Consider the following 15,710-nt stretch of genomic DNA (forward strand, 5'->3'; position numbering starts at 1 on the left):
CAGGCAAGACTTTTCAGGAATATAAACACCAAATGGAGGAAAAACACACTGCCACCCTAGTTAGGAGTCTAATATCTGAACAGACTCAACACATACTAGAGAAAGAATTATAGCAGAATCTGCTCTAAGTTCTGCAGAATTTGAAGTAATCCCTGCTCCAGCTGAACAGCAAAAAAAGCACAGTTAAACTACTAAGTTCAACAGCATCACTGATGTCACCTGTTTTATTCCAAGCTGTTTTTAAGTTGGTAGTATTCCCCTTAAATGTTTAATGGATCAAGTAGAGAGCAGCTGTTCAGCCTATGCAACAGCTCAAAGCAAGCAGAGGTATTAGATCCTACCTCAAGAGGAAACACAGGACAAAAAGAGCCTTGGAGAATATAGATAACCACAAAATGTCTAGTTTTATTTCCTTACAGAATTGAAAAACAAAGACAGAACACAGGGTGTTCTCTTGGGTGGTCACATGACAATTTCTGAGGTCATTATAAAGTGCTGTGACTTGATAAATGCTTCAGATACCAAGCACTCTCAAGGAGGTAGTTTTGAGTTATTCTGAAAGAGAACTGAATTATAATTTTGTGCTGCAGCTGGGGAGTGACAGAAGGAACCTTAAAGCTGGCACAAATCTAGAGAGCCAACAGGCATCTGCCACTGAAGGAATTATTTAAATGCAATGCTCTGGGATACAGAGAATGCCTTTAAGCAATGCCTATGGAACCATATATTGCACAATTAAACACCCAGAATGGAAGAAAGCTTCGTTTTCTACCAATGAATAACCAGCTCAGGAATGGGGCTAGTCATAGAATGACACTAAGAATGACAGTACTAAGACATGTAAATTTTTTTTTTAAATACATAGTTGAAAAAAAACAATGAAGAAGTGAGAATGAATCTGATTTTCAGAGAAAGAATGTACTCATTAGAAGCTCAGTCTCATAACAGCAGCAGCCAATGCATTCAAGAGGTTAACACATGGACAACTGCACTTTTGAAAGTGAGATGCTCATTACACACTACTAAGAAATGGAAAATACTTCTGACTCTGGGGAATGCTGGTGAAATGCTGGAATATATCCATCACAACAAAGTACAATCTTCTTCAAGTGCTTAGCCCAAGCCAGGTGAAACTCCTTTCAGAAATATTTTCTTGGTTGAACACTCTGACTCAGACATCCAAGGTCTCTAACCACAAACAGACCACAGAAATGCATCAAAGTAAAAAGATGTTTTCAGCAGTACCACACTATTTTAGCTGAAACATAAATCTGATCTTAAAAGTACATCAGTTAAATGTGGAAATTTCAGTGCAGGGCGTTAGACATCAAATTTGCATTGCACTACTTATTTTAAGGCACAATCACCTTGTCATTAGCAAGTTTCAACTGAGAGGAACTCCTTTGTCCTTGAGTTTCACATCACCCCACCACTGCCCAGTTTCTAGGCAAATTATTTCTGTCTTGGTGCAAAACATACTCACTGTCTTTCCTTTCCTCTTCTGGCTTCTGATGAAGAGGTTTCCAGGGAAGCTTTAAACCATACACACTAAAAGAAATTATTTTTCAACTCAGAAAAATACAGCTCCCACTAAAGCATTTAGAGGAGAGTGACACCATGCCAAAACCAAGCTCCTGTTTACTGGTTTCATCAATTTCTCCTTGAATATGCATGGGTTTGCATAACTGAGCAATCATTTGCACTTTCCTCTGGGTTTCTTGTGAAGAATGACTGGTTAAGTCATCCACACTGCACTGAAAACTGTCGTGTTTTTCCAAGAATCTGTGTTAACTACAGGAATACTTTCCATGTTTACTTTTGAGCTCTTCAAAGTGAGCTTTCAATGACATTCCCCATTTATGTAAAGAAAGGATTTTTCTGTCTCTTCAGGACCAGTAACAAAGGATGAAAATAAAGCTCCACTCTCCAGCTGCAGCATTTGCTCAGAGTATCTGATAAATCTAGCTGTGCTGCAACACAGCTGGGCAAGGATGCCCAGCCAGGTGAGAGCTACAGAGAGAGCATGTGCATGGCTTTACTGAACCCAGAAAATGGCCTGGAAATCAATAAGCAATACAATTATTGAGACAAGAAAGAAAACTCAAAGACACCGATGTATTTACTCATAGAAGACTGAGCTAGCAATCAAGCAAGGCTCACATCTTCAGGTATTTCTAACAGTTCCCAAACCCAAGGGGCAATTCAGTCACTCAAGCTGAGGTGACAAGAACAGCAATAGAATCAGGGACAATCAAGTGTGTGTAGCAGAATAAAGAGCCATGACCACAGGAAAGAGATTGAGATGCCTATCAGATAATGGTATGAGTCAGCCAGCATCTTGGCTCCATCAGCTGAGTCGATTTTAAACAACACAACTGGTCTGAGATAAACTTTATATAAAGCACAAGTACTACACGTGCAAGAAGTCTTTTTGAAAAGTGATGTGCTGAAATACTCATAACTAAGTCTAAAACTCCTGCTCCTGCAATTATACTGGAACTCATTTTAGAAGGAGGCTGAAGAGGTAATGAAGATATTTGCTGGTCCCCCAACACATCTGGGAAATTCCTTGCTCAGAGTCTAAACAGAGACGTCTGTTTAATTAGAGAAAATCCTATTAAACTGATCTTCCACGTGAAGGGCTGAAGTGACCAACTCCAAAAGGGTATAAAAGACACACTGAATTCAGAATTTAATTAGAACACATGTTAGCTAACTATAATCTATTAATTAGCATTCTTAATTTTTACAGCTCAATGTAATAATACCCATTTACTTTTAAATTGCACCCTTCTTACTTTTGGACCAAAGTTATACAATTCTACCAGTGTGGTAGTAATTACAGCGATTGCCTAGAGAACAGCAGCCTAGAAATATCTGTAAATGTTTAATTAGGGGATAAAGAAAAGACAAAGAAAAAAAAATCTAAGATAGAGAAATCACTGTTCTCTACTGTATTCATATTTAGTAATTGCTTAATCCATTCTAAACCATATATTCATGGCATTTTTCTTGCAAGATTTCCAAAGCATCCTCAAATGTCAAAACTGATTTCAGAAAAATGTTATTGTATTCCAAGACAGTCTCTTCAGAATTAAAACAGGGCCAAAAATGAGAAGAATTTAAGAATTAAAAGACTTACCTGCAACTGAAATACAAAGAACACCAGAAAAGTTGAGTGATTGGTATTCCAGATATTTGTTATCCTGGAACTGCAACATTATAACTAAAAGTTTCATTACATTACTGCTTCTAAAGAAATCCTACCTTTGCAATAAAAATTATTTTACTTCAGGTTTTCTGCATTCCAAGATGACATAAGTAAAGGAAGACAAAAGTGTCACACACCTTAACAAGTCCATGTTGTGATACTTACCATTTGGTAAGAATACAGCTATAAAGGTTAATGACAAGTTCATTAAATGATTTCATACAATCTCAGGGAAAGCAACTTATTTTCTTCAACTTAAGCTCTTTAAAAAGTGAAAAGAAAACTGCAGACAAGTTCAGGGTAGTAGACTAATCACTAACCAAAAGCAATTTCCTATTTAAGACAGGCTACCTGAAAGCAGAGTACAACAAGCAGTACCCTTTTCCTCCAGCATTTTCCTCTCTCCTTCACCTTCTAAAGCAATCTTACAAAAAGCATTGCCTAAAACAGCACCTATACCTTAAAAGCTGCAAGAACATGGTCACATTTGAATTATGGAAACTTTCATTAAACGTGCTTGAATACTTAAAAAGCTCAATAGGGAAAGTAATTTTGTCATGATGGAAGCTGACTTACATTTCAGGGAACTTTTGGAGCTGGACACTGGGTCTGTTTTCCATAAGAAAAGTGAGGTTTTTTTACCTGACAGTCCAGAGAGATGCTGAACCCACATTTGGCCAGAAACAACTAAACAGGAGGACACTCATTCAAAGACAAATATTTATTTCAGGACTAAGGAGCTCTAGGTGGGAGAACTTTAAGCTTTTAATCAGTAGAACTGACTACAAAAACACCTCAATTTTAATCAGCCTCTGAGTTTTATTTTAATTTGGAGATGCTTTTAAGTTGCACAAGACCTAAGACCTAGACACCTGAGAATCTGTGTTCTTCTGCCTATTCTGTAACTGGCCAGACCACTACAAAAAAAAAACCAAAACTGCAGGGTGCTTTAGGATAGTTGCATAACAAAATATGCACAGTTTATGAAAAAAAGAATAGCAAGCATGCATTAAACAGTGTTATTTAAATGTAGCCAAGAACAGAATTTATATCTGCTTGTGAAAACTGCAGGTCTGGACATTTTAGCTCAAAATACTAGTGAGTGTAACTTTAACTTTGCTTTTAATGGCAATCTGTCAACATTCAGCAACAGTGCAGTTATACTGGGGGTCAGCAGTTAGTACATTCTGCATCTGAGAGAATGTTTCAAGAGGTAAACAGCACAGAAATATTAATTATTAACAGAATAAATACTTCCAAAAGGAAACTGAGTGGTTACCATCAATCCTAGGGCAAAAATACACACAACACCCAAGGAAAAATGAGCACTCAAGGTAGTTTACAAGTCTGACAAGAAACATCTAAAAATGGGCTTGCAAGCTGAAAACACATCTTACCCACATCAATTACCCAAGAAAAGCACCAATCTAATTTAGCTGCTTAACTGTAACATGCAAGTTTATTAAAGTCATTTAATCACACTACCACACTAACACAGCAGTGACATTAGATGACATACCTGGTTTTCTTCTTGCAGAACTCTATATTGTTCCTTCCAAATGGTGATTTTTGAAGCTTCATCCTTCCTCAGAGCTCTCTCCTTTTTGAGCTCAGGACTCCAGAAGGTCTTGATGCTGTTCATGGAAGAACTCAGCTTGCTTTCTTTCACCTCCACATCCTTGCGGAGCAGATCGTTTTCCCTCAGCACCTCCTTGAGCTGCGTCTGCAGGTCCATGATGGTGTTGTCCCTGGCCTGGCGCAGCGAGTGAGGCACGGTGGATGCCATGCTCACTGGGGGGAGATGGTGCTCTCCAAATGCAATGGTATCACTGGCAACCCCACTGGTGGCAATGTTGGGGCTGCTGCCCATGGCAGTCATCCGAACACCGTAAGGCAGCCGCCCTCCCGACCGGCCCAAGGTCATGGTGCTCTTCGGGGTGTCGGCGCCCACGTTCTCGTGGTCGCTTAGGTACATAGGGCCAGACGTGGCATAGGCAGCATTTAAGGACTGAATGTTTTCCATAGAAAGGGTTTTGCCACTGCCACCCGCGGTACTGCTCCCCGAGCTGCCCCCTGTGCTGTTGGTTCTCCGGTGGCCCAGGCGAGGCGAACGCGGCAGCCGCGGCGAGCGCCCCGGGCTCTGCGTGCTGGGCTCCACCTTGCCCACGGAACGAGCACTTCCATACATGGTTAAGCTGGTGGTGTGAGGCAATCTGATAGGCAAAAATCAGGAATGAGAGAATTCCTGGTAAGCTCTTCAATGGTTATAAGTCAACTTAAGGCCAATCACGACTTGTAACAGATCTGGTTGTCCATCTCTGAAGTCATGTGCTCACGGCGCTCAGGACCATATCTGTATCAATAAGAATAACATATTAAAATCTACATCAATAAAAACAACACATTAAATATCTAGTTTATCACCAAATGTTTGTCCTACATTAGTATCTATTCCCCTATATTTACAGTTCTCCAGTATTTTTCAATTCCTCCTAATAAAAAAAAGCAATATTTTATTTAAACCCTTATGTTTATACTCAAAAAGAAACTTCTATTCTTGCTTTTCTATTGTTATATTATCACAGCAAAGAGGAAAGGAAAAGAGAATCCATCAATCTTCAAGCCGTAATTTTGCTGCTGATGACAAAACCCTTCAGATGCCATCTCATCTTTCTTCCTATTTCTAACTGGCCCTAATGCTTTACCTGTTACCTTTCTGAGTGAGAAAGAATCAAAATTCTAAAACCACTCAGTAGTGTATCTTTCCTTCAAGCACTGCCAGCTTCCATAGGACACAGTTTCTAAAGCCCTGTGTTGTGAAATCATCCTGCAAATGGGAAGGCAGGACAGACTGATGTGACTGACCATGATCTCAACTAGAAGGTTCCTTAGCACTGCTGTCAGCCCCACTTCAAATGCAGAAGTCAGAACCAAAACCAACAATAATCATGAAATCATTACTGACCACACAACTTCAGCAAGCACAAATGCAAATGTGAAATAGGAGCAATGACCCAGCAATGAGACCAACGAGGTTAAGAGGAACAAAAGAATCACAGCTCCACTGAAAACTGGTTCTAGACTCTCATTTTCTCCCAAACTAAATGTAACTTATATCTTTGTTCAGGTTAAGAAAATATTTTTTTGAAATATACTTCTCATTAACCAGCTGAGATTAATTCCATCAAATAATATTTCAATAGCAGGGACCTTTTAAAACACAAAACAGTTTGACATCATCCTGTTGCTGTTCCTTCTCCCCTCTGCTTTTTCTTTAAATACAGACTCTGGTGGCATATGCAAGAGAATTCTTATTTTTGCAGTGCAATATGATGCTGTAGTACAAGTACTGGCAGGAAACTCTTTAGCACAGGGACTCTGGGCTGGGATCAAGTCAATAGCCAAGATCTAGCAGAGAAGCAAAAAATGTAACTAAACTACAGCACTGTAAAATTATCCCACTCTACAGTTCTCACTTTTTTCTCCACTGATTGTTCCAGTGTAAACTATTTCACGTTACTGCTGGGCTCAACTGAAATCAAAACTAGAACACTGAAACATTCCTGATCCCATCAGATGAAAGAATACCAGCCAGTGTCCAAAGAGCAGCAATATCTAATATATCCCAACATCTTGCCTTTCACACCAGCTCTCATCTACCTGCCCTTCTGCTCAGAAGTCAGGTTTGCCAGATATTAGGAATTAATTTCTCCAAACCAGCATGTTTGTGAGATAATAACTGGGCAAACAGGTTAAAGATTAGGTTTAAAACAGGGATACACTTCAAAAAGAAATTGTAGAAACAGTGTAGGTGGGTGGAAGTTAGCAACCAAAAAATAATATTGCAAAAAATACTGGAAAAAGGTAGAAAGAAAAAATGTAAAATCCAGGAAGGAAAGATAGAGGATTTTTTACCCTATTGCAAAAAATACTGGAAAAAGGTAGAAAGAAAAAAAGTAAAATCCAGGAAGGAAAGATAGAGGATTTTTTACCCTTTGGAATGAGTTAGTATAGGAAAAGATGCAACAAGAAATAGTTTCAAAATGTTTAGCTTGATCTTAAACTTTAAATGGAAAAGAAGGTCAGGGTAAGCCAGCATTTCATCAATTTCACACAATTTCATAGAAAATACAATGGCATGAGGAATTTTACAAAGCTTATGGAAATGGATACTGCTTTGTGAGCAGTTCTCAAGATGTTCAAGTGCTCACTCTGTTTTTTTTTTTAAATTACAACAAAAGCTAGCAACAATATTGCTACAGAATATTTTAGAGCACACATATAAAGAAGAACTGGACAAGGAAAAACAGCCACCAGCATTAACTGAAATTATCTGCCAAAGCAACACCTACAGATGTATTTTTTAATACAAGTTACATTTCTTCTATTTCATATCCTTATGCAAAACAGTACAGAAATATAAACTATGCAACAAAGTGTACAGTGTTACACTGAAGTTGCTTTAATAAGCAAGACACTGTGCCCCAGATCTAGAAGAAAAACACTTCTTCCAAACAGAAAGGCTATTTCAGACTAGTCTCACTGTTTGAGATATCAAAATGCTAAAAATGCTGCTGTGACACCACTTGAGCACTCAAAACAAGTCAGATATGATTTCTTAGACGCTGCATAAAATACATTCCACTGAGAGCTTGCATTCATTAGGATTCTGCTGAAAATTAATCCAAATCACAGCACTTAATTCACGTGCTGGAAACTCACCACAGTAAATCAGGGCAAACACTCATTAACAGCTTTAGATGAGTGAAATCAAACCAAAAGATCAGACTTATGTGTTAAACCACTTCACCCCAAAACCACTAAGTTTAAAATCTGCTGGAAGTACATCACTGTTGCACACAGAGGAATCACCTGGTGAAGTCCTTAGCAAGACACCAGAGGAGCTCAAAAGATTTTAGATAATTTCTAAAGAGCTCCTCACCCTCAACATGGACAATGCCATGAAAAAGTGCCACGGAGAACGGCCTTCTCCCTGCATCAGCAAACATTTTGTTAAACTCTGAATACTTTCCAACAAATGGGAGGGGCTGCTATCCTTGGGAGAAAAGCAGCTCCAGGCAGCAGAGAGGAGCTGATACCTGTGCAGGTGCTGTGCAGGAACCATCTCCAGCTATCCTGGGCAGGCAGGGGAGCTCTCAGCACCTCAGCTGGAAACACCAGTCCTGTGCTCACCCAGCTCTAAGCTTTGATTATTCACAGGCAGGCACCAACCCTTCTGCTACTCCAGAAACATCAAGTAACTCAAGCCAGGAAAGCCAAGGGCTAGAATTAGCTGTTGATCAGGGTAATGGGAAGGATTCCCAGAGCTGGCACAGCTGAAACTCAGGGAGAAGAACTCTGCTACTGCTGCCATGCATTACACTGCACTCACTTTTCACTCAAAAGCAGCAGATTAGGATGAAAAGTTGTCTTTGGAAACAAGCAAACATAACCCTCCAGTATTCTCCTTGAAATGACAACTTTCACCACACCATTGTTAGACCTTAAAATTGTGAACATTACAATAATAATTAAATATATTTTTCCACACATGCACTTTCAGTATTTCCACTGACACAGATATGCCACAGTTCAAGATCACAAAGAAATTACAAGACAAATCTTAACTCTTTTATTTTCCCCCTATTTTTTCCTAGTAGCATTTATCACTGACCGTATCACTTTGTTGTAAAAGCAGATATTACACTTCACAGATATTACAGTTCACACCAGGAAAAAAAAATCTTTCACCATGAAAACAGCAAAGTGAGGGAAATATAAAAAACAATATTTTCTTTTTTGCAATACCAATTAATCAGGAAGAAGAAAGAATTCCAGTTTCCATCCCAGAGGCCAAGAAAAAGTATATGGAAGATTTCTTTCAGATAACATCACAACCAGAAAAGTTAGTTTTTCAATATTCTGACTCACACTAGCATTTTACTGGGAGTCTCACAACTATGGTCTCTTATCTTCCATGGGACCAACATGCAGCTCTGTTACTATTTTCCTCTTCTACTGAGACTAAATTTAGTCACAAATAAATCATCCCTTAACTGTACAAGATGGTGATAACCACAAGGAACAATGTCCAGCTGTGGATGTATTAAATGTACTAACCCTCTTCCCCTGGCAAATTCTCCTGTTTCAAAAAACTTTGTTTTTTCTGCCATTATAGGAACTCTTACCACCCAGGATTATAAAAAAACAAACAAAAAAGACACTCATCATAAAGAGCTTAAAAAAAACCCCAGTTTTTTTGTTTTGGTTTAGCACTGGTTTTGCACATTTTTCCTCAAGATAGCTTGCAGAACTTCACAATTATGAAACAAAATTCTCTTGTTCACTGTTCATTAATAGAACAAAAACTTCAAAGAGCATCCTATATGCAAACCTATTAAAAAAATTTTAAAGTATCACATCAGCCCAAGCAAAAACTTTATGTGTATATTTATATATATTTAAATTGGTAGAACACCTTTGCAGGCACAAAGACCTGACCTGCTTTCACATAAATTGAAAATGCTATCTAATGATTAAGGAAAAACTTGTAAGAAAGACTATCAGAAAAAGAACAGGCAAGAATTACTGAATATTGCAGCAAAAGTTTTAGAAAAGGAACGTTATGTTTAGGTATGAACACATTTTCTGAATAAAAATTTTAAAGCAGCTAACAGCACACCCTGCTCGAAGTGCCAGCTAAGGAAAATGTCTTCTCAGGTCACAGGTGACTGTCCAAAAACACTCAGAGACAGACACCATTAACATGGAAAACGTTTATAATCTGGCAGCAGACATTTAAATGTACTGCAGTGCAACCTGTAGCAACTAAAATCCACCTGTTTCATTACAACAACCTAGTCCTAGGCAGTGAAAAGCAATGGAGAGCCCAGCTTCCCTCAGAAAATGCCAGGATCAGGACCTGGCATGCTAAAAAACCAGTAAAAAGCCACCTGCACAGCTTCATGGAGATTTACTTGTAAGGCAGTTGTGGCATGAGAGAGGGCAGGAACAGGAACATGAATCTTTTCAAAAGGTCTAGTGGTTTCAATAAAAGCTATATTGGGACATAGTAGAAATGTAAGAAATTCTGGAGGGATCACTTGAATATCAAACTTCAGCATGAAGAATCCAGTAAAATGAGATGTGTTTAGCAGTGGTGTCACACTCAGCCCCTACACCTATTATTTTATGTGAACCAGAGGGTCAGAGGGCAGGTGTTCCTGCCTGCAGCTGACAGAACACAGAAGATTCATTAAAAAAAAAAAGTTCTGTTACCTTCTGGAAAATCTCTCTGTCACATAAACTAATAATGCCTTTCATGTCTCCCACTACTCCAAGACAAACTCTAATAGCACATTAGCTACCTCTAGGTAAGCAAGCAACCAAATACACACAAACATGCTGCAGAAATCCAGGGAAAATCCAGCCCATGTTTTTCAAAACAAAAAGAATTTCAGAGTAACTCCTGCAGCCTTCAGCAAGCCCTGTGAATTTCTTTGCTGCAATTTCTGTTCAGGACTGACACCAGCTGACAAACTGCAACATCTATGGAGATAATTCCTTAAGAGCATCACTGCCTGATGGTCAGGAGTGGGGCAGTGGGATCACAGCCCAGGGATCCCTCTGGAGCCTCTCAGCAGCAGAGTGGAAGCCACACATCCAACTCCAGAACCCAGAATTCCCTTGCCACACTGATTCCTGGGTGCACAAGGAAAGCTTTGAATGTCAGTTTTATAATAAAAGCAAAGTCAGCCTTTTCAAGAGGCATCTTAATCTGATAGAGGACTGTAGCAGACACATTAGACTTCATTAACAGAGGTAGTAATTGTTCCCATTTACATAATTCACACCCGAATAGTTAATGGCAAGTAACTATGTCTAGATTACACACTAGGACAGACTGCAGAGTAGATAGAACAGAGGGGAGGGCAGGTAGTAAAGATGGCATTCCAAACAAAGAAAAGCTCACATTCCAATAAAACCCTGCCAGGAGTACAAACAGTGGGTATAATGAGAGAATTACTTTACACAAAAAATGCGAAGCCCGTGTCTTTTAGGGTTATTTTGTAGATTTTAGGTTTGCCTAGTTTTGCCAGGTAAGAAGGCTCACTACTTTTCACATTAAATTAATTACTACTACACATTAAAAGGGCAGAAGCAAGTTTACTTTGGAAACAGCAAGCCAGCCAATGAAGGACACAAGGCACTGAACCCATGGAATTCAGGGTTGTTTATCAAAATATCCTTGTGGCCTTGACAGCAAGAAAGCAATAAAGATGAATGAAATTAAGACAGAAATAAGACCAAAAAAGTAGCTGTTCATATTAGAATTGTCTCTCATTCCTAAAGAGCACATAAATAAATGCTGAAGCACTGCCATCTGTTTATATCCAATCCTTTTTAAAAGCTGGGGGGGATGGTGGTGGTGGTGCTTGTTTTATATTTTTTATATTAAATTCACCTACTTCCACATCTGCCAGGTTCACTGGCTGTACCAGAGCCTTTGTTCTGTCTCACCCAACACAAGATGTGAATTGATACACTCACCCCCACACATACAGACAGAGAAATCTTCCCAGAAAAGCATCTCAGAAATCCCCAAAAATCTTCAGGTGAACTTTGACATATTAAAAAAGTATGTTTTGTAAAAGGCAGGTCATCAACCCTGACCAAACAGTTTCAAGGAAAAAAAACAGCATTCATTTGTCAAGGGAGCGTTTTATTTCTAAACAGGAAGTGACACTCCTGTTAAACACTTCTTACATCTGACAGGTTAGCAGGAATGGCACCACAGAACATGGAAACATCTTGATTCCTTGTCCTTTTTTAGACACCTTTCTGTTTCCCATTCCTACAAGGTATCTCATTCAGCAAAAACCACCTTCAAGTCTGTAAATGAGAGCCAGAAATATTCATTCATTCATTCATCAGTTCCCTAGTTAATTTCTTTCCCACACGTACACAATTCCTTGCAGGGGATCTACTTACTCAGCAAGGAAGACCTAACACAGCACGTGCTCTGTTCTACTCTACAGCACTTTCTCTGCAAAAGCAGCTTTACCTGACATCAAATTTTGTTTCTTATAATACCCACAGGTCTGGATAGCAGCATGAAGGGTCTCCTGTCATCATCACGGTCCCCTTTCTTCCTATCTCCTTTCCCAAACAAACAAAACCACAAAAAAAGGCTTGCTATTATTATAATAAATACATATATTTCAGCTAAACCTTTATTTACTCAGGTGTAGGGAGTCTGGCTAGGTGCACCAGGATTTCTTTTGTGCAGTGACTGGGATGTAATTTTAGGTCTCTAAATTTAAAGCAGATATAAAGAAAAAAAAACCCATCATGGGCCTTTTTTAAAGGCAAAACACAAAAAGCAACAGGCATCAGAACTTCAACATATCACTTTTATCACACATATCACTTCCTAGGGATAAACTGATTAAATTAACCCTGACTCTTCAAATTATGTAGGAGACTGAAGACCTGTGGATGTTAATTTTCTGTCACTGTATGGCTAAAGAGTTTATAGGTTCATTTTGGAGTATAAAGTCAGTAAATACTTTGTGTTTTTATCCATGGCTGTTTCTCTCTTTCCTACAGGTGGCAAGCAATCACCAAGCCGCTTCCTAAGAGCAGAAACAAAATGTTCAAAGCACTACAGATATTTCAGAAGTTCCTAGAAGCACTAGTGAACCCATGCAGCCAGCCTAAAGTCACCATGGGCAACATCCCAGTGCAAGGCAAAGCATGCTCCAGCTCCAGAAATTCCATCATAATCTCACCCTGACAACAACCATATTGACATAACCCACGTGCTACAAAACACCACTACTGCTACATCAGCACTGGATTTCCTAGGATCCCCTGCTCTACTCCTGCATGCCAGAGTTAAACTCTTGGCTCAAAGAGCAATGGACAGAGCCCTCCTTGCCACACTGGCCACCCTCTTGCAGCAGGGTGGCCAGCAAGGGTCAGGATCCCACATTGTGGGTTTAGTTGTATTATTTAAAAAGCCACATGCATCCCTCCACACTTATATTTCTGACCAAACCATACTCAGCTAAAACAAGCCAGACCCTCCAAATATAACACAATTCTCCAGTGGTTCAGCCAGGTAAGAGTTGCAAAAAAACTCTCACCCTAGAGAGGTTTTCAGGCTAGAAAAGAGGGAGCAGTGAGGGGATGAGAGATAACAATGGGAGAGTATCCTGCTTCACCAAGTAAGGAATAGGGGCAAGGAACTCCAGCACTGGTTACAATAGCATGGTGAAATATTTCTATTCATGCAGCAGCATACAACTGTTACCAGGAACTGAGAAAGTGGCAGATTCAAAGGAAGAAAGGGAAAAAAAAAAAAGAAAGGAAATTTAAAAAGTAAGAATCCACTAAATACCAAAGACCTCTCAAAAAAACCAGCCAGGATTTCTCTCATCACTAAGATGTGCAATTCAGTAAAAGGGAATAGGTCACATAAATACCAAACTTGCCTTTTTTGCTAATCAGTCCATTAACCACATATTACAGATGAAAAGTTACGTGAATGGAATCTCAAAAAAGCTCATGACAGGATCAAAAAGAATGCTAAAAATCATGAAAAACATGATGCTCTAATATAGTCCAGAGAGCAGGTTTTCTACAGTTCAGGCTTCTGCTAACATCCCAACAGTGATTTAATTACACTTAAATTGGTTTCCCAGAAGTGGTGGAAGAAGTTCAAATTATATCAAAGATTACGATAAACTCACATTTCATTCAGCAGATCCCAACCTTTTTCTAGCTGCAGCCCCTCCTGCAGCCTGATGGATTGAGACAATTCCAAATTTCTGGATGATACAGTAGGCATAGACTTGACTGTTCTGGGAACTGCTGTTCTGTGATAAAAGTTCTGAACTGTGCTTCCAGAACTGAACTACATTCAGTACAGCTGTTAACTAAATAACCACTAAAAAATCCCTTATTTTACTACCAACTCCAGTCACAGCAGCACGGGCAAGGCGGTGATTTCTCTCACGTTATTCCAACTGGAATGGCTCTAAGGGTGCTGACTCACAACCGAACCTGAACTGGGGCACACATCCCAGCTGCTGCAGTTTCCAACACAAACTCCAGGACCGTGTCAGGCTGTGGCTCAGGAGGGGATGTGTGTGCAGCCACCTACGGCTGCAGACGCAATAATCTCAGGGAGCAAAGGAGGGCAGGCAGCTGGTGGAGGCGACTGCTGCAGACATCCCTGGCCATTGTTCGAGAATCACAGCCCCACAGCCAAAGCAGACAACTTTCTGTGGTTACAGCCTGTTGGATCTGAGGTAACAGGCTATCCTGCATGATTGAGCGTTGCCCCCAAAAATGTGCTGGGACAAAAAGTAAAACACACGTTCTTCAGAACAATTCTATTTTTATCCATTTGCTTTCATTCTCTCCGCTTGTGCACTCCTTCCCACCACCTCCAGCACCTCCATAGGTGTTTCTTTACATCTTTGCATCTCCCATTTCCACCGGGGCTGCCCTTTAAACCATTTCACACGGTATCAGCACCAACCATAACGTGAAACTTCCAGGTTCAATAAATCGTGTGCTTCCTAACTAACCTTCAGAGCTCTCACTCCAAACGAGACAGATGTGGAAGGGCAGCAATTCCTGACACGGGCTTCAGGATGGCAGCACGCTCAGAAACAAAGCCCCGTGTCAGCTGACACCGGCTCGTAGTAGATGCAATAAAATACATGAAACTGACCAAGCAGCGCTCGCAGAGAAAACACCAAAAATCCAGCACGGCCACAAGGTCCGGGCAGCACGACACCGCTCCCCACTACCTCGGCTGAGGTGACTGAGATAACAAAAGCGTGCGCTTCCCAAGGACAGCCTGAATGCAGAAGGGCGGAAAAGCCCGGCCGGGAAGGCGAATGGGCAGAGCAGGAATGACCGCCCGTGTGAGGCACGGCCGAACCCCGCCCGGGCGCCGGCAGTGCCCGGCAGGACGCGGGCCCGCGGGGCGATGCGGCCGCGCTCCCGGGGCCGGACCGGGGCCGCCCCGCCCCGGGCGGTGACAGCGTGAGGGGCCCGGCGGGGAGAGGCCCCGACCCCCCGGCCGCCCCCCTCCCTCCGCCCGGCCACAGCCCGCGCACCCCCCGCGGGCCCGGACCCACCTGCGCTGCAGCTCCGCGGCCACAGCACCGCCGCCACCGCCGGACCCTGCCCGGCCGCCGCAGCCCCTGCCCAGCGCGGCGGCTGCTCCCGCAGCTACCGGCGCCCGCAGGCCCCGCCCCGCCCCGGGCTCCCCCAGCGGACGGCGAGGCGCGTTAACCCGACCCCCCGCCCCGAGCGCGGCCCCTCACCTGCCTGTCAGCCCGCGGGGAGGGGACGGTACGGCACGGCAGGGCAGGGCAGGGGGCGGGCGGGGCTGCCCGATCTCGGCTCCGCTCCGCTCGGTTCGGCTCCGCTCCGCTCCCGCCGCTTCTGCTCCGCCGCTCCCGCCCGCGCCCCCGGCGCG

At 41.6% G+C, this 15,710-nt stretch overlaps 1 protein-coding gene across 10 annotated transcripts in view; it reads right to left on the bottom strand.

Moving 5' to 3' along the window:
• The window catches only part of ERC1 (ELKS/RAB6-interacting/CAST family member 1), a 277,525-nt gene extending 261,838 nt beyond the window's left edge, over positions 1-15,687 (bottom strand). For 8 of the 10 annotated variants that reach the window (XM_030959956.1, XM_030959958.1, XM_030959955.1 and 5 more), the window contains exons 1-2: positions 15,556-15,687; positions 4,731-5,564 (exon numbers count right to left, since the gene is read on the bottom strand). In XM_030959956.1, coding sequence (XP_030815816.1) covers positions 4,731-5,399 — 669 coding nt within the window. In that variant the 5' untranslated portion in view covers positions 5,400-5,564; positions 15,556-15,687. Of the gene's footprint in view, positions 1-4,730; positions 5,565-14,808; positions 14,921-15,366; positions 15,484-15,555 lie in introns of those variants that run through there. The other 2 variants (XM_030959952.1, XM_030959953.1) reach the window with 2 other exon arrangements.
• Between the last annotated feature and the right edge of the window lie 23 nt (positions 15,688-15,710).

Source organism: Camarhynchus parvulus, chromosome 1A (assembly GCF_901933205.1).
Source record: "Camarhynchus parvulus chromosome 1A, STF_HiC, whole genome shotgun sequence".
NCBI lineage: Eukaryota > Metazoa > Chordata > Aves > Passeriformes > Thraupidae > Camarhynchus > Camarhynchus parvulus.